At 38.9% G+C, this 23,780-nt stretch overlaps 4 protein-coding genes across 4 annotated transcripts; 1 reads left to right on the top strand and 3 right to left on the bottom strand.

Annotated features, from left to right (window-relative positions):
- Positions 1-678: 678 nt before the first annotated feature.
- Positions 679-5,723, bottom strand: wdr83os (WD repeat domain 83 opposite strand). Its single transcript, XM_042399272.1, has 4 exons — positions 5,566-5,723; positions 3,527-3,632; positions 2,539-2,636; positions 679-1,091 (listed from the first exon to the last, which is right to left on the bottom strand). The coding sequence occupies exons 1-4, from the start codon at positions 5,613-5,615 to the stop codon at positions 1,025-1,027; spliced, it is 321 nt and encodes a 106-aa protein (XP_042255206.1). The 5' UTR covers positions 5,616-5,723; the 3' UTR covers positions 679-1,024.
- A 106-nt stretch (positions 5,724-5,829) lies between these two features.
- On the top strand, positions 5,830-10,258 carry wdr83 (WD repeat domain containing 83). Its single transcript, XM_042399264.1, has 10 exons — positions 5,830-5,980; positions 6,302-6,414; positions 6,663-6,783; positions 7,262-7,367; positions 7,477-7,525; positions 7,721-7,847; positions 8,036-8,103; positions 8,437-8,545; positions 9,119-9,233; positions 9,508-10,258. Exons 2-10 carry the CDS (start codon positions 6,312-6,314, stop codon positions 9,661-9,663), a joined length of 954 nt encoding a protein of 317 aa, XP_042255198.1. The 5' UTR covers positions 5,830-5,980; positions 6,302-6,311; the 3' UTR covers positions 9,664-10,258.
- A 942-nt stretch (positions 10,259-11,200) lies between these two features.
- Positions 11,201-12,014, bottom strand: LOC121882936 (persephin). The gene is made up of 2 exons (XM_042391470.1): positions 11,936-12,014; positions 11,201-11,664 (listed from the first exon to the last, which is right to left on the bottom strand). The coding sequence occupies exons 1-2, from the start codon at positions 12,012-12,014 to the stop codon at positions 11,201-11,203; spliced, it is 543 nt and encodes a 180-aa protein (XP_042247404.1).
- A 9,483-nt stretch (positions 12,015-21,497) lies between these two features.
- On the bottom strand, positions 21,498-23,777 carry gtf3aa (general transcription factor IIIAa). The gene has a single exon (XM_042394172.1). It carries the CDS (start codon positions 23,671-23,673, stop codon positions 22,597-22,599), a length of 1,077 nt encoding a protein of 358 aa, XP_042250106.1. The 5' UTR covers positions 23,674-23,777; the 3' UTR covers positions 21,498-22,596.
- Positions 23,778-23,780: the final 3 nt, after the last annotated feature.

The following is a 23,780-nucleotide window of genomic DNA, read 5'->3' as shown; positions in this document are numbered from 1 at the left end:
TGTACAAGAAATTTACTTGTGTACAACTATTCGTTCATATCTCAAAATTCACAAAGTACCTTTACATAACCTCACGTTTAGAAGTGTGCCATATGATTGATATTTACATTTTGTGTAATTCTTATCCTCTTTTTTTGTTGTATAAAAGCACTATAATCCACTCTATTATATATAAAAATCTGTTTAAATGAAGTTTTTAAGAGTTAAGCAGAGATTTATCTGTGTTGTATATTAATCAGAGCTGATTATGTGGGGGTTAAAAAAGGTTAAAGTAACAAACTAGTAAAACAAACTACTAAATCAGGGTAAAGTTAGCTTGAAGTCTTGTTCAATAGACTGATGTGTTTTAATTCTCTTTGTTTTAAAATGTTTCCATGACTCTCTGGAAAGCAGTATTGATACTGAGCGGATTATCCAGGTAAAATAAAGTAAATCGAATTGAATTAAAATTGAAAAAGGGACTTCAGTTGATGACAGGCATCAGTGCCTCGCTGTCATTTAGTGCCGAGGGTGATATATTGCAGCTTTCAGAGAAATATTATAGTTATAGTTGCCATTAGGATGTTGACATAGACAGTATTTATAAGTTATAGACTGGTACCATAATAATACCACAACTTCCATATGATGTGAATGCAACTTTAATGTTCTCTTCCAAAGACAAACAAAAGCCAGCAGTTCCTTTTAAAACCGTACATCTTTATTTACCATAAACTCCTCAACAGATCAGCCAAACAGTAAAAGTAAAATGTCAAAGTTTCCATAAAACAACAAAAGACTTAGAAAAGGTTGAAAAGAGAACATCATGAGAACACAGTCAAAGGCCATTTGATCCCTTCATCTATGATGTAGCGTCCTCTTTACTGTCCACCTCTCCTGGTCATCTGTTTTCTCTCTCTATCGCATTATCTTCCTTTCCGTCTCTGTTTTTGCTCGCCGACGGCCAGGGGGGCCAATCAGCTGTCTCGTCACCCACTCCGGCGTCCACAATTCACTCCCATGCTCCTCCGTCGTGGGCCTTTGGTTACCATGGCGGCGACATCGGCTGTGGGTTCTGGAGGTAGGACATTACAACTGCTGAGATGGACAGCCTGCGGACAAAAAAAAAAAAGAAATGTTAGTTATAAAGTCACTATGAAACACCGCTTCTTGAATAGCTTGCCACCTTAGTTTAATGAATTTCCTGCTCAGAATTATATTGGAGCGGGATAAACATACAAGTGTACACCATAAATGTAACAGAAAGTGCATTATTTATAACATAGTTTTATTAAGACTATAAGAAACTTAATTCCAAAGTGCTCTGAGTCTGCAGAATTAAAAAAAAATCTTCACTATTGTGAGGCTAGCACGTTTGTATTTTGACCAAAGCCTTCATCAGGTCTAGACAGTATTGTTAACATGTTTGCATTTGTTGTGATCCCTGATTTCAAAGAGCACCTGTGTTCATGGAGTGTGACTTTTTAAATTACACCCCGCTTTCGCCTATGAAGCAAAAAACACACTCTTTTTGGCATATTATTGGAGTTGAGCACAGGTCTGACTAGTGTTGAAGTCAGTATAATGAATTCATCTGAGACATATGAAGCCATTGAGTGGTTAATTTACACAAACATGTACCTGCCCTCCACTTCTCTTTTCATCCAGTGTAGAAACTCACCTTTGTTTAATAACACAGGGATGCTTACATCATATCTTGGCAATTGACAAATGTCCTTAAACCGCCCTTGAACCGGCATCTACGCGCAAGACGCTGGTGCATTAAGTTCATCGTCCGACATTACTTGCTGAGCCAAACATTTTGCGTTACTAAACTACGTCTTCATCAAGCTTGTCTTTAATACAACCTCATCTAGACAATGGACCAGAGGGCTTTTCCTCTGTGCAAATCTGTCTGTCTGCGGGGGCCCGGCCCAGCTTTACTGGACTGGTGCCCCGGTGTAGTACACTTTTTATAAGCAAATGGAAATGTATCAACCCTAGAGGTCACACAGTTAAAAGCTTTTGGACATTAGAGTTGGCTCATCTGGAGTCTCGATGGCAGGAAGAATTGAGTCTAAGCTACGGTTTTAAAGCTGCTTAATTTAAGACTTTAATGTAAACACATACAGTAGTACCTTCATTAGCCTTTATCATAACTAAGAGCTGCAACAGAGAGTCACATCCCCTATAACAAGCCGCCCACAGTTTGCCAGAATTAGAAGTTTTTGAGTGCGCACGCTTCTCTGCCAAATCAGGGGGAAGCTTGGGTCGGACAGAATAGTATAATTCAAAAGTGTAAAAGAAAAACTTCAATAACTCATTCTGTTAAGTTTTTGTATTACAGTTAGCTTAGAATCATTTATAATATTGTAAAAATGATAATGTGATATGAGCATTTCTTCAAGATGCAATTCCACTGAAAGTCAATTAACTATATTATTGATTTATCTCCAAGCTCGAAGTTAGACAGAAGGCTGGTCTTTTCTCCCTGATCTCTGTGGTACAACCCTCCCAGACTGGCAAAACTATAATCAGTAATCTATGTTTCATACTCACATGAAGCTGCTCATCATCTGTTTGGTGTCTTCGGAGCTTCTGGAGTTTGCGAAGCTGATGAACGAGCAGTAGACCGCGATCCAGGCGCACCACTTCAGCTGAAACACAAACACACAGGTAACACAGGTTAGATGTACCAGCTTAGGGAAGATTTGAAAGATTAAAATTTCATATAATGGTACATATAATGTTCTGCTTTGGATCAGACAAACTGCATTAACAAAAACAAACAGTTGAAGTTTATTATGGAGATAACTGAACCAGGCTAGACGACGGCACAGCTGATTAAAAGGCACCAAATCAATGAATACATGATGACTCTCAATTTGGTGTTGTCATTTAGAAACTGCTCTAATCCTGTTCTGAAAACAAAGACGCACGACATGATGCTTCCCAACACAAAAGCTATTCTACAGGCAAAGGTTACTGTGCTTCCTTCACATGTACAGTATTGTTTTACTGTACTTACCTACCATATACAGATAGTCATATAGTATATTGTTAAGTGTTGCCATTATTTTGTACACCTCTAGTGGTTCTATAGGTACATTTGTAGTGTGAGTGTTTCTTGCACCTCGACCTGACAGTGTTACTGAATTTTGAGATTTTAGGGGAAAATAATATGTTCAATTGTTTTAACATTGAACACAAACAAGTAAAGAAACGTATTTGTTGATGGAAAGACAATCAATTAAACAAATGATCCGCTATTGGACTGGGAGGCCACATGAGCGTACCGCCTTTGCCCTTTTGATTAAGTCTATTGTGTCCTGAAAGGCGAAAGCTGCCCTTCATCCTTCAACCTAAAAGGTGAGTTTACCTTTAATCTTCTAAATGGAACGATTGGGCTGGACCAAGCTCTACCCTTCAGAGACAACAGCCCTTTAGTGTGGACACACAGGCAGATGACAGAGGAGGCATAGGAGACAGAGGTTGTATGTGTGTGTCTGTGTGTGTGTGTGTGTGTGTGTGTGTTTCTGTAGGTCACCTTGAGCATCAGTCCACACATGCTGAAGATCATGCCGAGCAGGTTCATGTAGTCAGGGGTGGGGTCCTCCAGTGTGGGGTTGGTCTCTGTGCTGGGAGGCTTGTACCTGTAACACCATAAAAGCATGATCAAACACTTAATGTAGGTTGTTTTATTGTGTGTTTTAAAGCCTCCCGCCACTCAAACATGTGTTTTTCTTCTTGCTACTGCAGTTGGATGTTTGGAGCTTACGTGCAGAGTTTAACATTTGAAGGCTGTTTTCACATTTTTCTGCTGAACGGGGAAGTTTCTATATGTGTTCATGAAAATGTTAAAGCGGCGGGCCAACAAGCATGACTTGTGACATCACAACTATTTTCAGAAGCTAATCCTGGTCCAATATTCAACTTACACAAGTGTGATGTGGAAACCTGTAGTGCACAAACACTGAAAATGGACTTTACAGTGAAGTAGGAGACATCTTGTGTCCAGCAGCTCAACTTTTGAAATGAAAAATATTTACATATTTATATATTCTGGATTTTTAATGAGGGAGAAGGAGTAGATGTCATTTGAAGAATTTCTAACTAAGTAATTGAACTTTTTTGTGGGGAAAAAAAAAAGGGATACAAATTATTATTCAAATGTCCTCAAGCATGTCTGAAGGGGATCTTTAAATATTTAACATTTTAAAAGTGATAAGTTAAGGTTACTGTGTACTACATGCCTTGCACACTCATTACTTTTCATGTTATGTGGGCCCTGCAACTGTTGCACCACTGGTCCTGAACATTTTGCCCAAATGTGATTGTTGAACATCTAAAATCTAAACCATGGACATCGATCAGCTACTGTAACAGCCTCCACTCTGCTTGACTTTCTACTAGTTTTTGGAACCTGGATGCAGAGATTTACTCTCGTTCAGCCACAAGAGTATTAGTGAGGTTGTGCATTGATGTTGGCGATAAGGCCTGGCTCACAGTCAGCTTTCAGTTCATCTCAAAGGTGTTGGATGTGGCTGAGATCAGAGTCTGTGAAGGCCATTGAAGTTCTTCCACAGCAAATTGGGAAAAGCATTTCATTATGGACCTGGCTTTGCATATTGAAACAGGTAAGGGCCTTTCCCAAGCTGTTGGCACACAGTTGTCTAAAATATCGATTTATACTATAGCATTACTGTTTCTCTTAACTGAAGCTAAGGGATCAAGTTAAAACCAAGAAAAACAGCCCCAGATGTATATACAGGGGGTTCCACTGACCTTTGGCCATATAGTGTAAAAGTCACCTTGTGCCACAAGATTGTGTTAATTATTCAGCTCCTAAAGAAAAGTGTTTCTAACTTTGAAATAGTAAAAGACACTTAGAGACACACAATACTGATGAATTGACTGATTAGTTGCCAATTAGTTGCCAACTATTTTGATAATCAATTAATCGAGTCATTTTTTAAGGGAACAAAAGTCAAAATTCTCTGATTCCAGCTTCTCAATGTGAATATTTTCTGGTTTCTTTTGTCCTCTATGACAGTTAAATGAATATCTTTGGGTTAAGGATAAAACAAGACAATTGATGACGTCTCCTGGGACTTTGGGAAACAGTGATCGACGTTTTTCATCATTTTCTGACTTTGTATGGACCGGACAACTAATCTTTTAAACGAGAAAGTAATCGACAGATGAATGAATAATGACATCAATCGTTAGTTTTAAAAGAACAAAACACACTGAAAAGTAGCCCAATGAGAAAGTGACTTGCTAACTGACTGCCATGAATGAGATGAGGGCAAATAGCAATGAACGACATATGGAAACACTACTCATTTATAAATACTGTTAACAAATTAATGAACAGAACTAAACCACCGACAGACGATTGAATATTTAAGTAATTATCCACATATGCAGACAGTTCAGGGGTGTATAAATCCTACAGCTAAATGAGCTAATCGCTAATCCCTTCAAGCTACACTCATGATTTGAGGTTAGCTGGTTAGCTGCCATTAGCTAAAGTAGCTAATTTCACTTCAAAAAAAAGCTCGATTTTCTGTATAAAATACTCACCTCAAAATCTTATTCTGTCGCCTCGGGTCTGACATGTTGTTGGAGGACATAATATGCTACAATTCCCTCGTGTTATGATTTTTTTAGGAGTAAATTTAAACTCCAGGGACAGAATGACAGCTGATCGGCCGTTTCGTGAACGGCCTGAGGTGTATTTCCGGTGTGTTTCAAAATTAAAGTTTAGCGTAATCCGTTGGCTGAAATTAAACGGGAAGAAGCTTGTCGGAATCTTATTTTGAAAGGAGTACTTGATCCCAGTATGCATTGCGCGTATCAACAAACATCAGGGGTAAAATGAATGGAAGAGACTTTAGCTAGATTGTAAAAACATGAAGTTAAAATTGGTTACTAATTGATTTAACTAATTACATCAGGAAAATCAACATGACCCACCCCTAAATTTGAACTTTTTTTGGTAAGTTTAACAATAACTCATACCGCTGTGAGAAGAAAATGCTAGATGGAGTGTAAAGTGTTGTTTGTATGCTAGTCAGGTTTATATACAAAAATCCACTTTTCAAGCTAGAAACCGGACTTCCAGAAGTCATTTTAGTGTCCTTTGAGGAAGCCAGTGAAGTAAAATAGAGTTTTTGAGGGGCCAAGAAGTAACGTTAATACTAGACGACTTACGGTTCTAAATTAAGTGCAAGTTTTAAATTAAAAGGGATAAAACCATATAACAACCAGCTGCTAATGAAGGGGGAATTGTCACTGACATGTCTTTGTTTGTCCACACAGGTTGTGTCATGGCGTTTCCTCTCCCCAGACCTCAGGCTCCTCAGCTTCCCCAGCATCTGCTCAGGACCGTAGACTGTCAGCAAGGAGCTGTCAGGGCTGTTCGCTTCAATTGTAATAATGAGACACAAATATTCATCATGCTAACGTTGAGACTGTTGAGATAAATCAATATCCAATATATGAAAACATGCATACTATAGTCTGACTGTAGTCCAGTTAAATTAACAGAGTAAAGTAAATACTCTGCGTTCTTTTCTTCTATTGTGTCATGTTTGTATTATTTAAGTCTGTACACTCTTTGTGATGTCAGTTGCTTCAGCTTACACCTGTCTCTGTCTCCTGTCTCCCTGCTTGGTCAGCTGATGGGAACTACTTGCTGTCCTGTGGCAGTGACAAATCTCTAAAGTTGTGGAGTGTGAGCCGAGGGACCCTGTTGAAGACATACAGTGGCCACGGATACGAGGTTCTGGATGCAGATAGGTGAGCGAAGAGTTGTCACAGTCACCTCATCAACACTGTGTCAGGAAGGTTAATTCAGCGATACAGTTTCATCAAATTGCATGATAAAGTAGTGTAAACACATGAAGAAGGAGAAATGTTGAAATGATGTCCTTAAGAGATAGATAGATAAATGAATGGGCAGGATGACTACATGTAGGGCTGCAACTAACAACAATTATTTTTATAATCAGTTCATCATGCTGATTATTTTCTTGATTAAACAAAGACTTTGTTTGTTTGCAATGTAATGTAGGAAGTTTTGTTCTTGTCTATGTTTGACATATGTTTCACCACTGCAACTGTATTTTGGTGTTCTTGTAAGTCCATGTGAGTTGGGCACTGGTATGCGCATGACACAATAACTAACTATACTTTACTGAAGTACAGAATAGCGCTTTATAACTCTTAACCCCTGCATGAATGAACGGTTCTTGTTTCTCATTGGCTACTTCCACAGTTCCTATGACAACAGCCAGATCTGCTCCTGCAGCTCGGACAAGACAGTGATCTTGTGGGACGTCGCCACCGGCCAGGTCACACGAAAGCTCAGAGGTCACGCCGGGGTCAGTTCTGCTGTCTGTTTGTTTGTCACACCTGCACAATGTCACTTCGTTTCTCTGTCTGTTTGGTTTTGCTTTTTTTCTTGATCTCACTAAAATTTTCTGTCTGCAGAAAGTCAACTGTGTCCAGTTCAATGAGGAGGCAACTGTCATCTTGTCTGGTAAGTCTCCATTTATGTAACATACCTACAATACATTATTCAGTATATTAGTGTGTGGTCCAGTCTATCAAAACTAATATTGATCATTTACCGTTTCAAATTGTATCACTTTTTCCTTATTAGAGTTTTATGTTCATTTATTCACGCTGTGTTTGTGTATAAATAAAAGTATTATATCTATTTTTCACCATTCAGGTTCCATAGACGGGACCGTGCGGTGCTGGGACACCAGGTCCCGAAGATTTGAGCCCATCCAGGTTCTAGATGAGGCTCGAGACAGCATCAGCAGCGTGAAAGTGATGCAACATGAGCTGCTTACAGGGTCAGAACACTACTTATTTTGCCATTATTTAGATTTGATTTTAAGATTAATTCACAAATGACTAATGTCTCCTGTTCATTCAGACTTCAGCAGTTATAACGTTAGCTAGAGTCGTATAAAGAGACGATTAAAACAGATTTTAAGATTGCACTGACACACTCTTCTCACAACAAACATCTTCTGTTTAGGTCGGTGGACGGCAGAGTGAGGCGCTACGACCTGAGAATGGGACAGTTGCATGTTGACTTCATCAGCAGTGAGTAATCTTATCCATTACGGTATTTTCCACATTCAGAAAACATGGTGACGACTATTATTCTGTTGAAGATGCATCCCAGCAGTGTAAGATTTATAAAGAAAATGATAATATAGAATTACAGAAGATGAAAATATAGCTCATAAGAGTAGAAAGCCAACAGAAAAGTAAAGTTAAGTGTTGATATATCATAAAGCAGAAACTGTTTTTACACTAAGACATCAGTTCTTAATGTGTTACTCATGTGATCATTCACATTTTCACCTGCTCAGTAAAGGACGTGTGTGCAGAAGTTTTAAATGCACTTGTAACTTGTATGTTTGTGTGTTCCAGGTCCCATCACCTGTGTGTGTTTCAGTCAGGACGGTCAGTGCACACTGAGCTCCAGTCTGGATTCAACGGTCAGACTGTTGGACAAGAGCACCGGAGAAATGCTGGGAGAGTGAGTGGTGTTCAACTGTTTCTCTCATTTAGAGCATGATGCCTTCACATCACTGGGGCTCCTTCCACTTTGTTTAAAAGATAAAACAGTGTGACACAGTATGGGAAGGGCTCATTGTTTTGAGTATACGAGTCAATTAAAAAAATCGATGAAATCCAGGTAAAAAATTTGAGTATAAAAGTCTTAAATTAGCATTTGAAGTTGTGAAAAATAGTGTCAACATTTACAGGTTTTTTAGTACTTGAAGGACTCATAATCAGCAGAGCATTTGAATCTTCTCTCTATATTTTATCTAACATATGTAAGGGGGACAGTTGAGAGTTGAGCAAGAGTTGTGCTTGCTGCAACATTACCAGCAATATCTTGAATCCTTCTCAAAAATCAAGATATTTTTCCAGGAAAATCTATAAAAACAAAAGCAGTGATTCTTAGTCATTTTAAAGAACAACATTACACTAAAACAATATTTAGGCTCGAACACTTATTAGCTTTTATTCCACTGTTTAAGTTGTAAACTGTCATCTACGTTTCAACACATTACCAGCATTTGTTTTGTTTGTTTGTTTTGCTCAGGTATACAGGACACAAGATGAAGGGCTATAAGCTGGACTGCTGCCTGTCCAATAAAGACACCCACATCCTGAGCTGCTCAGAGGACGGACACGTCTACTGCTGGGACCTTGTGGAGGTAAGTGTCCCGTTAACAACCTGCGTAGAGCACTGAACATTTCATCACAAATGTTTTACAGAACTACAGTGGACAGAAATACTAACAAATATTTAACAATAGCATATAGAGCAGCAGCCTGAGTCCCTTTGTTTGATTTTATGACAGAATAGCAGAGGAGTGTAATAGTGGACTCGATCGACAATCTGTCTTCAAGAACCAGTCCATCATCAAAATTAAATTATCTTCACTATGCTATTTGTCACCAAATTTTCGTTGCGTCTCTCACTTCCAGGGGTCTCTGTCCTTGAAGCTGCCGGTGGGGAAGGCTGTCGTCCAGTCGCTGTCCTTCCACCCCACAGAGACCTGCCTCCTCACAGCCATGGAGGGGCGTGTCCAGGTGTGGGGGGCAGAGCCAGAGGAGACAGAGGAGGATGCGATGGCCACATAGAGAGGGTGAAAGTAGTAGAAGCGTACTGAGAAGATTCCTGTTATTCTAGTAACGAGGCTATACTGTCAACCTAAAGAAAACCAAATTAGGATGCCTGATGTAGTTATATAAAACCTAATGTGGCATCTTACTACCACGTTTAGTTTTTCTGTCTGTAAAGACGAGGTTGCTGGTGCTGGAAAAGAAGTGCTGAAAGAAGGAATATCAGGAATCGTAAAGGCTCACGTGGACTACCCAAATCAATGAGATAATAACTGGAGTGTGTGTAAATTTATAAATAACCATGCTGGAGAAGTGGTTTTATTTTAGTCTTGAGGTGAGCTACTTTCAGACAGTGGCCGTCGAAATAAAGTTAACTCTTCAGCCAGATTCCCAGTCTGTCCTCATGGCTGTTAACTTCACAAAAATGTAAGCGGAAAGCAAATGCTGTTGAGATTTTGTTACCAGATGCTTCACAGAATACACAATCTGGATATGAATTCAGCTCATTAGTGAGTCATCTCGCCCGCACGCTATTGGATTTATTAATTTTTGTATGACATCAAAATATTTTTGTACAAAACCGAATAAACATTTTCTTTTATAATTAACACCACATTATGTGTTGTCTCTTCTTCATATAAATGATACTCCAACCAACACGGTTCGGTTCTTTACAAGCTTATCTTTATTAGTACTGTACACAATGAACATAGAGATGAGCACGTTATAAAATAAGTTAATCAGCATGACAAATGAATGGCAACAAATAAATAAATAACTTATTATACATAAATAAATGTTTTAAAATGTGGCAGGACCGTCGGTGTCTTTGTCTGAATTGTAAAGAGCTTCACTCGGCTGCATTTGTCGAACCACAAGATGTAGCTATGCAGCTTTGTACACATGATCCATTCTATTATAAACCCCAAAATTGCACTAAAGATTTTAAATAAATATATATGTCAGCATATTTACAAAAAAAAAAAGTCAAGTAGTTTCTTGTAGAATCGTGTCTCTGATTGAGTTCTGCTCTTCTAAACGGCGTTGTCAGGAAATCAAAACATTCAGAATAGAGCAAAATCAGTTGACATAAGTATGAAAAAGTATTTACATTTGAAGACTTCCCTTCCAAATCCCTTTATGTATTTATTGCAGACGTCAAATGAAAAACTCCCCTTTTTCCAGAATGCAAACTGTTCATGAACTCAGAAAGCATCCTGGTTTTTAGCTTGACTGATATCGGAGTAGTTTTTTTAAAGCTCTCGTAAGCCAAAAGTTGTTAAATTCTAATCCTGTTGAGGTTCATGAGATCTTCAGTTGAAGTCAAACCATTTAAATCAACAAAACTTGGAGTTATGAGGTTTTCACCCAAAAGCGACTCGTGTCAATTTGGGGAAAATAGCTTGATTTTGTGACATAAAACATGACATTTTGGAATGAAAGTTGTCGTTTTCAGAAATTACAAGAAAACCAGTTTTGTCCTCCCAGATCATCTCAATCGCTTCATACCGCCCCACCCTTTCACTCCCCGCTTCACCCGTCTACGTTCAGCCCTCTAGCCCACACAGCTGCAGCCCGCAGCCGACAGCTTCTCCACCTTGTGCCAGCGGTGTGAGTTATCGAGGAAGGCCATGTCCTCATGGTGGGAGGGCCGGCAACAGGGCGCGTTGTGCCACAGCTCCCCGGGCGCCGGTTGTGGGAGAACCCCACTGAGCTGCAGGTTGGTGAGGGTGAGGTCGTGGTTGGAGCGAACGCGGGGACACGTCCCGCTGCAGTACTTGAAGAGGACGGATTCGTCTGAGTCGTAGCCAAGCCCGAGGTCTCGAACCTGCAGCAGGATGGAGTGCAGGCCACACTGGGAGTCATGAGTGGAACGGCGTGACCGGACCGGGATCGGGACGATGGGATCGGGTGATGGCCCAACTCCAGAAGTCTCTGTTTGGCCATCTTCTTCAGCAGGATCTCTGCTTTTGTTGTCCTCACTTGGAGACATGTGTGATGCTGTTTCTCGTTTCTGATCTAGAAAAGGCAGAAAGAGTTATCTATAAGTATCATATGTACCAAATTACTGGTAAGAAATTTATAAAAAGGGTCCTAACTGACAGCTAAGTGCAACTACTTTCAAACTTCACCCCAATCCACATTGAAACAACAAATATTTACACTCTAGCTAAAAGATCAAATTTCTCAGTATATACACCATATTTAATACAACATTGGGAAATTCAGTAAAATGTAGATTTTAGCCAAAAGGTCATAGGTCATGACCCTCATTTCAGCCAACACTCACCGATCAGTGACCTCAGCCAGTGGCCCTCTCCCCTCTGGATGCAGAACAGAATCACAACCAGCTTCAGCAGGGACCTCATCGCTAGAGTCTGCTCTTCGTCTACGCCGTCGCTCAAAGAGAACCAGACGTGTCTGCAAGTGTTTGCGGGTGCGAGTGATGCTTAAGATGTAGACGAGTCGCGACCTCCAATATATAGCCCTCGGAGATGAAGGGGGGTGAAGGGACGAGACGAGGAGGTGTAGGGGGGAGACAGACACTAACCCGTTACTTGCCAACAGACTATTCCATTCACCTGAGCCTGACAGCTAGCGTAGGAGGGCAGGCGGGCGTTTGACCCAGAATTTGTCCTGTTGGGATTATCTAATTGGTGTAAATCACTGGTTTATTGTTGAGTTTCCCGCAGATGTTTTTCCAGAGGACTCTGGCCCCTGGCAAATGGAGGGTTGGGGTTTCTTAAAAGGAGTGACTTGAAGGAGTGGACAATGATGCCACTTTGATGATGCTAAGAAGAATGTGTGATAAATGAATCATTAGAAAGATAGCAAGACAGACACGGAAGTGGAAAGGCAGCCAAGAGATACATTCATAGACAGAAAATTATCAATCAGAAAATTATCAATACACAAACAAAAAGCAAAAAAAAAAAAAAAAATGAGTCATGTAGGAAATGTAAATGATGGAGCTTTTAAAAAGTTTAAAAGAGCAAGATGAGTCATTGTGGAATGTCTTTAAATAGGCCCCCGTTGTAATCTGCTTTAGTCACTTTTCTAATTTTAAAGGTAATTTCTGAGGATTGATAAAGGAACGTAAGAAGAAACTCTAAAAGGTTAAACGCTGAAGAGAAAAAAAGGAAGTCAGGTTATAATTAGAACACAACAGGGCCTGTTTCAGCAGACATTCCACAATAGGTGACTCGTCTTGAAAAGAAGACAGAGCCGGTCCATAAATTGAGGGATTGGATCAGCAATGTGTGGCTGACATGTAGAATATGTAGAATATGCATTATGTAAAGGTCATAGGGCCCGAACAGGCAGTGAGTGGAATTTGGAGTTTGCAAGAAAGTGCATATTTGGACCCTGTTTCTGCCATACAGGTGCAGGTCAAACACCTCTGTGCACCTTTTTATAGCAAATGATGTGACTCAGGCTGAAAATATGGATAACCGCTGAATTAGGTAATGAGCTGCCAAACCGTCTGGTCCTCCTCTATATCTGAGAATACTGAAACCAGTCGCTTTAATCACAAACAGCCCTACAATAACACGTATCATTCTCTCTAGATTTATATCTGTGAACTCCATCTAAATTGATCACATTTATCTTTATATGTACCTCACAATTAAGACTGCTTGTAAGACTAAAGTAAGTGTAGGTTTATTTCTAGTAAGTATTTCCAGTTCATTAAAATCATCCATTTTACAGCCAAGAATACAGATGTAATAAGGCATTATGGTTTGCTCTACATTTTTGACTTTTTAAGTACAGTTTTATGTATTTATTGTTTATTTTAATGGAGACAAGTATATGGCGTTGGACTAATGCCATGCACCTTGGCATTTATAGCATAAGCTAGTTAACAATGTCTGTACGGACCTTCATACAGATACGATACACAAAACACAACAACAAAATATGTAAAACAACACAACTCAAAGAGAACCAACAGATCATACAAGACTATACGTCTGGTTCCTTTTTAAAAACAGTTTTAATTTGATTTACAAAAGGACACCTTATGGTTCCCCAGGTAGTAGAAGTACCTCAAGAGCCTGTTTTTTTTAGGTATTTATGGATAAGTTTAGATTAATATTAGCAAACTGAATAACATGATCAAAACCTGACATATGTAGTTTCTTAAGAATACAGCAGTGGTGGGAAAGATGTCTGTTCATTTAACCGAGATGACAATAAATCAATTACTTATTTCCAGTTATTTCTGAAACCTTTTGACAGCTGGGTAATATCATAGAGCCAAATGCGAACTATTTAAAATCATCTAAATTTGAAAGTCTTCACGACACCATCGTTTTAATGTAAATGAATGACTTGCTTGAATGTGGAGGATGGATTTACTTCATCGAGACACATTGTCTGTTTAAATGTTAACTGAGGCAATTTCCTCCAAACACACTGCTTCAGTTACTGTATGTTGCGTAGACAAACGGCAACGGCATAGTTACACAGACTCTTAACTGCTCTGGATTCTAGTGTGCTAAGAATATTTAAACATATACAGTAATCTTTGTAAAGGCGAAATGCACATTGATCAACATTATGAAAGTAAATGTGCATGTGAAAACTCTTTCAGTCAGATGTTGAATTATCTATTAAAATAAAAATAGACAATCTGTAAAGTCTAAACAACAAAAGGTGGAACATAAATGCAGGTAAACAAAGGAATGAACATTAAAGAAAAGAGTAAGCAGTTCACATAGCAGGAAATATCCAATGCATGTGAATAATACAATAATCAAAAAAAAGGATATTACTTTTACAGAGCTGTTTTAGTATTTGCCTCCTGGTTTCACTTAGTTATATTTAGACAAGAGGAGTATGTCCAATGAGATTTTGAGTTTATTTATTTCAGTTAAACAGCCCCATTTCTCATTTATTATAGCACTGCTGATATGAATTAAAAAGGAATCATCCCTAAATCTTGAACTCACAATGATCCATGAAATTTACTGCCAGGAATTTCAATAATTCTTTCCAGGATAAGGCTTTGGAGACTGCACAAAATGAGACATTAAAATGAAAAATGTATTTTTAAGCAAGCTCCACCTCAAATACAGGTGTTTAACAACACTGACTATATATTTCTTGGACTATCTGCTGCTAGTCCAAATCATCACCATCACGCATTCACCTCATGCAAATGCTACACTTGCTAAAGTAAAAACAATTTCAGTTGGACATAACTGTCTCCAAAATTTTTAACCATTTCATACGATTCATATTCTGACCCTTCACAGTCTCCCCTCATAATTAGTCTCTATATCAAACTTCTGAACCTATTTGTCATTCATGAATACGTCATCAGTCATTAATAAATGTATGATTAATCTTTACTGAAGCTTTCAGAGAGCAGAGAGAGTGTATTCTATAGGTTTTACACTTTTCAGTATTTGTTTCAAAATCACACTGTACTATGGCCTTATGTTACCTAAAACAGCCATAATGATTTAAGTTCTATTTATTGAATGTGAAGAATGCAATAACATTTTTAATGGTAATTAAAAAAACAAACAAACAAAAAAAATAGTTGCAAATTTAACCCAGAATACCTTCTATATACAAAAATGTATATCAACAGCACAAAAATCTTTTTCAAACGATAAAATTTCAGGCTAAAAGTTTACAGTTTAATGAGTTATTGTGCAAAGAAATTGTGAAATCTTCTGAACCTTGTCTGAGCCGCTTGAACAAGTTGACATCTGGTGTTTAGTTTTAAAGGGGTCCAGAAATTCAACCATTGAAGCGCCACTGAGCAAAACCCCGCTCTGGTGCTTTATGGTCTGGTCTTTTAGGACTATGGTTATACTGGGCAGCTTTTAAGTGTCAGTACACACATGCATGTAACCTTCATCTTTGTGCATGCAGTATACAATAAATGAAAGTTCTTTGTCAACCTGTACAGGTTAACAACAATAACAGCTCCGCTTGACTCAACTGCCCTCAGCCAAGCAAAATGCTTCTCACTGAGAGCACCCATTTTTCCGGTAATTTCCATGGAAAACAAGTGCACGAAAGGGCAAAGAGCCTGACACATTCCTTCTACTTTTCAAAGAGACGCAGGGACGAAGGCCAAGGAGAGAAATGAAAAGATAGTGGGAAAGCGTAGGAGGTGGTGGGAGAAATACAGTGGAGATAGAGCAATCCCTTTGGATTACAGACTGAAAAACCAGTCTGGAATTCAAGGATGTCAGAGGACAGGAATGGGAAGAACGTGCCATCACTTTTGTCAAAAAAGAAAGAAAAAAGACACAAAATGGTGACAACATTTGTATACTGTGGTCAGGCTGGTCAGATCTGAACACACTGCCTGATACGGTTCCAAAACTAGATACCCAATATTTTTAAAAAGCGTAACCTACTCTAATGCCAGGATAGATATCACAAACTTAAAACAGAGTAGGGCCCCTTTATATGGATATTAGTATATATGTATATATATATATATATATGTGTGTGTGTGTGTATATTGTTATCTAAGAGCTTATTTACTCAAGTACTGTTCAATTTGTTTCACAATTTCGGTATAATTTGAGGTATTGTACTTTGAGTATTCCCGTTATATACAACTAAATATGTTATAATGCATTATAAAATGATTATAATGTATTACAACTATGAGAATTATAATACATTATGGTCCTTGCAAAAAAAATGACCAACAATTATGAAGTATTATGATACTTGACCTTATAAGTAATTAAAAATGCTGTTATGATTGTTGTTATAAATCATTATGAATATTTATGAGTGCTTATAACTGTATTTATACGGATTATAATGCATTATAAGTATGTTTATGATGTATTATAGACATGGACATCATAGAAAGTGCTACCAATATATATATCAACCTCTACACTGATACATTTCAGAGAAAAATATTTTATTTTTTATTTTATTTGTGCTACACTATTTGTTGTATTATTTTACAGTGAGGAAGATTAAGATTTGACATACAAAACATATAACAACTTTATTGGCGAGTTCAACACTTTTGAGGTGTACATGCTCAGGATTGGATTGGCTGATATGTGTTGATTTACCACCCACGTGGCCCAAATAATGGCTTCCTAATTGAATTTGCTGAGTTTTTATCTTCTGTGGTTGTTAAACTTGCCAAAGTTTTGATTGTCAGTGATTTCAATATTCATGTTGATGATGCATCAGATAAAATTGCCGCTGGGTTTTTAAGCACTACTCCATCCTTAAATTTAATGCAACATGCATCAGGGCCAACTCACAATCATGGTCACACTTTTGATTTGGTTTATACTTTGGGTCTGAATCTTAATACTTTATGCATTGATGACTTTTATGTGTCTAACCTCAAATGTATTATTTTTCATACTGTCTTCAATGCTGAAACCCAATCCATGAAACGTACAACCCGTTCTTGCGCTCTCAACAGCCGCTCTGCAGACAAATTTGCCTCTGTCTCTGCAGACCTTACTAAGGATATGGCTTTCCCTGCCTAGACCGATGATTTAGTCTGATCCTTTAATAACCTCTGTTTGTCAATCCTAGATATTGTTACTCCACTTAAAAAAAATCTCTTTGTACGGTTAACTCATCCTCTTGGATGACTGACGACATACGCTGTCTTAAAAGAGAGTGCAGAAAGGTTGAGTATGGGTGGAAACACACTAAATTGGAGGTTCATTTTATTCCCATGAAGGAATTACTTTCATCTTTTAATAAGAAAGTGACAGAGATGAGAACTGCTTATATTTCTAATTTGATTAATTGCAATAAATCCCAGAGCTTTGTTTAGCACTATCGATAGATTGGTTAACCCTGCACCTCCCCCTGTACTGGTCTTTTCAAATAATGACTGTGAAATGTTTTTATCATTTTTTGTTAACAAGGTCACTGATAAAAGGTCTAAAATATTGCTTTCCTGTACCCCTGGAGTAGACTGTCTGGTCTGTGTTTCTTTATTTAGCCACTTTAGCCCAATATCATTGGAAGAACTCACAGCCATTGTCTTCCAAATGCGCCCCTCCTCTAGCTCTCCTGACATTCTTCCAACCACTCTTTTTAAAGATGTTTTTAGTTCCTTTGGACCATACTTACTCTCTATTATAAATAGTTCCCTTAGCTCTGCCTGATTATTTTAAGCATGCGATTATTCAGCCACTCTAGAAGAAGCCAAGCCTTGACCCATTGCTTCCCAGTAACTACAGACCTATATCAAAACCTCCTTTTCTTTCCAACGTCTTGGAAAAAGTAGTATGTAAACAACTTGAAGGAATGAAATCTTTGATAAATTCCAGTCTGGTTTTCGTGTGGGGCACAGTAACTTCTCTGATTAGGGTTTAAAATGATATTTAATACATGCTGATGCTGGGGAATGTTCAGTTCTGTTGCTGCTTGACCTAAGTGTAACTTTTGACACTTGGTAGGCTCCAGCAGTGGGCGAGTATCACCGGGACTGCCCTAGACTGGTTTGCCTCCTATTTGTCAGACAGGAGTTCTTCTGTGGCCAATGATCATTATGTCTCCTTATCTGCTCGGCTTACGTGGTCTATCCCAAGGTTCAAGCCTTGGTCCTTTTCTTTGCTCCCTGTACATGCTCCCCCTTGGTTTCATAATTAGTCGATTTAAGTGTATTTCTTATCACTGCTATGCGGACGATACACCGCTATACTTTTCTTTCAATTTGTATGACCTTAGCAAACTCTCTACCTTGCAAGACAGTACAGCACCTTGTAACTCTGGTTTTGAAATGTGCTTTATAAATAAAGTTTACTTACTTACTTTATAAAATATGATGCATTCTTACAGATCAAATTGTTCAGCTGCATGTGAAAAAGTTGATATTACCTCCACCTTTGTCAGCTAAATGCTGCTTACACATAAATACATCAGTTACAATGATACAACACTACAATATATGTAATGCTCTAACGTGACTGGGATCATCATCTACATAAGCAGGACTTGCTTGCTTTTGATACTTAAAATACATTTTTTATGGTATTACTGTTATGCTTTTAACTACAAAAAATTATGAGTTTTAATTACAAGTTAAAAATAAATACCAATACTGTATATTACCTGTTAAAATATAAATCTTCATATGCAAAATACACACATTTACATAATGGAAGCAGCCATGTATTAAGAACTACTGGTTGCCACTGCAGCTCAACAGGAGCAGCTGGGGGATTTGAGTGTTGCTTCAGGGCATGTAAGCAGTAAATTCCTGGTTGTTTTTAGGGCTGTAACCAACTATTATTTTCATTATTGATGAATCTGCCAATAATCTTCTCAATTAATCATTTAGCCTGTAAAATGTCAGATAATAGAGAATCTCAGATGGCCCAGGACTGCATTGCAGCTTCTAAGCTCTGGGCGGCATTCGGCTCGCTACATGATATATGGGTAGACTTTTTTTCACAGAAGACATTTTGACACATCACAGTAAAAAAGTATGGGTGTAAATAATAAAATGAATGACTGAAAATGAATTCCATTTAGCTGTTTCACTGTCCTGCTGGCTCACTGTAACACTGTCATGGTTTACTGGGACAATTGAATAGAGTTGTTAATGTTATTAGTAACACCTGTGCTTTTACTACTATGACAAGTCAAAATGTCTGCTGTGAAAAAAGGCGTATTGTCTGTTTTCCGGTGTAAATCTTTTTTGGGGCATCATAAGTCTTTGATGGTGCATCACTGCTCCCTGCACTCTGTCTCCTCTGTATTCCTGCATGTTTTTTGTCACAGGAAGCCGACATATAAATCAAAGATATGTTTCTTTTAAGATGTACTGTTTCCTGTATGTACATTAACTCAATAGGAAATATGAACATATCCTCTGCTTTGATCAGTGGTGTATACTAACCTGATTTTAACAATTAAAACAATTAATTAACCAAAACTATTTCCTTAACACTTGAGGAAATTTTACCAATTTGAGTTAGTATTGTCACCTTTCTGACAACGTCAACAAAAGCTGAAAGTGCATAAGCTTTGTAGAAGTAGAATTTATGGCAGAACTGTTGTATTGGATTACATTAGATTGCACAGGTGTTCCTAATAAAGTGGCTGGTGAGTATATGTCTGTAGAGCATAAAACACCTTTTTTGAGAGAAATTTTAAAAACTTAATTATTCATATTTTCAGTGATTTACAGTAGAATACAAGTCACAAAAATTAGTTGGGATAAAATCACTTTACATGTAAATAGACTGTATTGTGGTTTTATTTCTTACATTTTTTCTGCTGTATTTGTGTGTATGAATAGTTTTTGTACAAACTGGAACTGTTCTATAATGATATTTTGAGTGATTATCATTAAAGATTTGTACATTTGTTAAGGCAACAGTCATATTTTTTGTGTGTTTTTTGGGTTTCTGGTAGTTTTATACTTTCTTAAAGTGACAAAATGATAAGTATAGCTGAGTTTGCGCTGAAAAATGTATACAATGAATGTGGGGTAAGGATGGTTTAAAACGTGCTAAAAAAAAGACAAACATTAATGCATTCAAAGTTGGTAAAAATTAACCAAAATGAAACTTGACTCCAGAGGGTAATGTTCACGAAAGTGTGTATGTAGAAACTGAAAAACCACAGAAATATTGATGTCTGATTTGTAGTACAGTCATAATCCAAAGGGATGGTTTTCTACTGAAATGTTGACTGATGTGACTATACAGCATCTAACTGCAGTGTTATTGTAAGTTATCAGTTTCTCTGCAGCAGTCATCAAGACAAATCAGAGCATTTGTTCCACGTGATAAATTAAGGTTTAATCGCTCCAGCATCCATGCGAGAAGGTTGTAAAAGAGGAAATGATTCCAGGATATTATATTACATGTTACATTCAAACTGTATGAATACTAATTGGATGAGGCCTTTGGTGCATTCCTGGGTGAGCTGGTCAGACAGCCAGTCCATATAGGGATCGTCTGAGCTGAGCGGGGCAGGAATGCAGGGAGCAGCCTTCCTGTAACTGGAAATATTCGGAGAAGATTTAGCCTCGGAATCTCAAACTCGCGCAGAGCTGCTCCTGTTTACGCCGTAAATCTGTTGGTCGGTGCTGAAATACTTGACCATGTGTCATCGTGGCGCAAGAATCTTCCCAGCCTCTCTCTGCAGCAGCTGATTTCACTCTCAGCACACACCCCTCCTTTGGTTGGGAACGTGCAAGTCAGTGACATCAGCTGCAGACTTCTCGACCATGATGAAATAAGGTTGAGAGATATACTCTACGTGACCAAAAGTATGTGGACACCCAAATAAATTAGAACGGAAACCTGAACATTACACTCATATACGACTGTCGAACATCTCAGTACAAATCCGGTGGCATTAATCTGCTGCTGTGACAGACTTGTGGGAAGGCTTTCCATAAGATTTTGGAACCTAGCTGCAGGAATTTGATCCCATTCAGACAAATGAGCATTAGTGAAGCTGGCAACTGAGGTCGGGTGATAAAGTCAGGCTCACAGTCTGTGTTCTACGCTACACCAGTTCACAGAAGTGTTGAATGGGGTTGAGTTCAGGACTCTGTGCAGGCCAGTCCAGTTCTTTCTCAGTAAACTGAGAAAACCATTTTTTATAGACTATAGTCTGGCACATCATAGTATGCTGTAGCATTAAGATTTCCCTAATTTGGAGCTAAGGGGTTTAGCCGAATTCAGGACCAAAAGTTTGCAAATATAAATGAACTGGGGTGTCCACATACTTAAGGCCACATGGTGTAACTGTGCTATACACAGTAAAATCTAATATCTGTTTGATTCAGTACAGTTAGGGGTTCAGTAAAGACATGTTAAAACCATGGATGTATCATAGGAATAATTAATTAATCTTAATACATCCATGGTTAACACACACTTTATAGCCAGTTCCAGCTGCCACTTTACAGACTAAACTAATGCAAAGGAATGGAGTGAAAGCTGGAAAAAGTTCATAATATGAACAGTGAGAAAATGACAAACTGCTGAAATACTGGATAAGAGTCCAAGTTCCTGATCAGCCAATCACACGTCAATATCAGTGTATTATACATGTTTGCAGATGTGTAAAAAAAAAATGAAAGAAAATGTTTCAGAGGCTTCATTTTTATGTATATATGTGACCTTCCATTTTTTTTATTTCAAATTAAACATGTTTTCTTCTTTGGAAATAAAATTAATTAATCACTGACAAAATATCTTCATCAGAACTCTATAATATTAGCATAGTAGATTTCAGTTTAGTTCAGATCAATATCAATTTAGGCTCGCCTGCTCACATGATAGTCCAACTGTAATGTGCAGAATGATCTCATCTCCTTCAATAAAGGCTGCCAGGAGACCTCACAGATTTAAACGACCCTTAAAGTGCAATAAATACCATTAAGAAATCAAAAACATTTTTCAAGGCGTTCAAATGTTTCATTGAAACAAAAAAACAGATCAGAAAATAAAGATCAATCTTCTCTTTAACTTTTTATGCTTCTTAACTCCACTTATTCAATTTACAATATGGAGAAAAAATATATTTTCTTATATAAATGAAACAGATATAGTGGATTAAATGCTCCAGAAAACGACGCACTTGAAACAAAACAGAAAGAGAAGCCCTAAAAAAAGAAGACCATTTAAACACAAATAGATCATTTCAATACAAAGACAGCACTGCAGTTGACGTCACATGGAGGATTTGGTTCCAGGCCAAAAGTTATTCCTGTCGCTATGCTGACTTGTTCATTCTTAATTCATGTGAATTATGTAAACCAGTTTAGTCTGTTAGGTTCCAGCCTATCAAACCAAAATGAATACAATTTCAGGTTTTTTGCGGTTGACTCACAATGTTGGACAAACTTTATACAATAACAGGACCTCCAACAACCAAAGTCAGGTACGATAATGTGGGATAAATGCTTTCAACAAATGTCTGCTGCCTTCATCATGCTGTAAATTCCTTCATTAGACTCTATACTGTTAGTGGTGTAGTCAGTGCATTTGTAAGTCCATGTGTGTCCACAGCAGGACTGCACAGCAAGGACGTGTCCTGCAGGAGGGAAACCAACTCAACAGGACCAGGTGGAGCTGTCTTCTTCTGTCCAGACCCTCTGAGGGACTCCCGGGCCTTTTTGCAGACTGACCTTTTCGGGTCGCTGTAGCCGCTTAACCTGGAAGCGAGAGATCTTTTGGGTCGGGGCCTCTTCAGCTTCTTCCGCTCGGGGTCATGGACGACACTGTGGCGCTGGAGGCTCTGCTTCATAGCGAAGGTCTTCCCGCAGCCTTGGTGGGTGCAGGCGAAGGGCCGAAGCTCCTCGTGGAAGGAGTTGATGTGGCTCTGCAGGTTGAAGGTCGTGGTGAATGACCTCTCGCAGCCATCCCTGGGGCACTTGAAGACTACTCGCTCGTCACAGTGGACGTGCTGATGCTGCTGCAGGAACCAGGAGTCCCTGAACACCTTGCTACACTGCTCACACCTCAGGTTGGGTCTGTGCTGCTCCTTCCTGTGCTTAACATACTCAGTCCAGGTCTTTCCAGTGAAGATGCAGCTCTCCTCCTTGCAGGGATAACCTCTGTGCACCTTCTCATGTCGCTTCAGTTTGCTGGGGAAGGCGAACCGCATCTGGCAGCCTTCATAAGTGCACTGGTAAGGGGGAAGCTGGGTGTGCTGCTCACACATGTGGGACTTGAGCTGCTTGTTCTTCTTGAACTCAAGCCCACAGCCGTCAACTTTACACACGTACTTCCTTTGCTCCTGGGTGTGGACGCGGCTGACATGTCTGGCCCGGTTTGAGTTGGTGGTGAAGGCCTGAGTGCAGCCGTCCACGGTGCAGTGAAACGGCTTCTGCCCGCTGTGAGTGAGCTCATGTCGTGCCAGGTGATAGAGGCTGCAGAAGGACTTCCCGCAGCCGTCGTGCTCACATGTGTGCGGCTTCACTCCCGTGTGTTTACACAAGTGAGCGTCCAGTTTCCATTGTTTGTTATACGCCGCCGAGCAGCCGGGAAACGAGCAGATGTAACGTTTGTGCGGCTGCGTTTTAACTTCCATTTCTGCGGCATTTAGTAATAACAGAGGATACAAGTTTGATATAGTTTACCTCTGAAGGCACGCTACACGCGTTCAACCTCACCCGGTACTTCCCACAGTGCTCTGCA

The sequence above is a fragment of the Thunnus maccoyii genome, chromosome 2 (genome assembly GCF_910596095.1).
Source record: "Thunnus maccoyii chromosome 2, fThuMac1.1, whole genome shotgun sequence".
Classification (NCBI taxonomy): Eukaryota; Metazoa; Chordata; class Actinopteri; order Scombriformes; family Scombridae; genus Thunnus; species Thunnus maccoyii.
The sequence above is the reverse complement of the archived record's forward strand: the minus strand, read 5'-3'. Positions and strand labels throughout refer to the sequence as shown.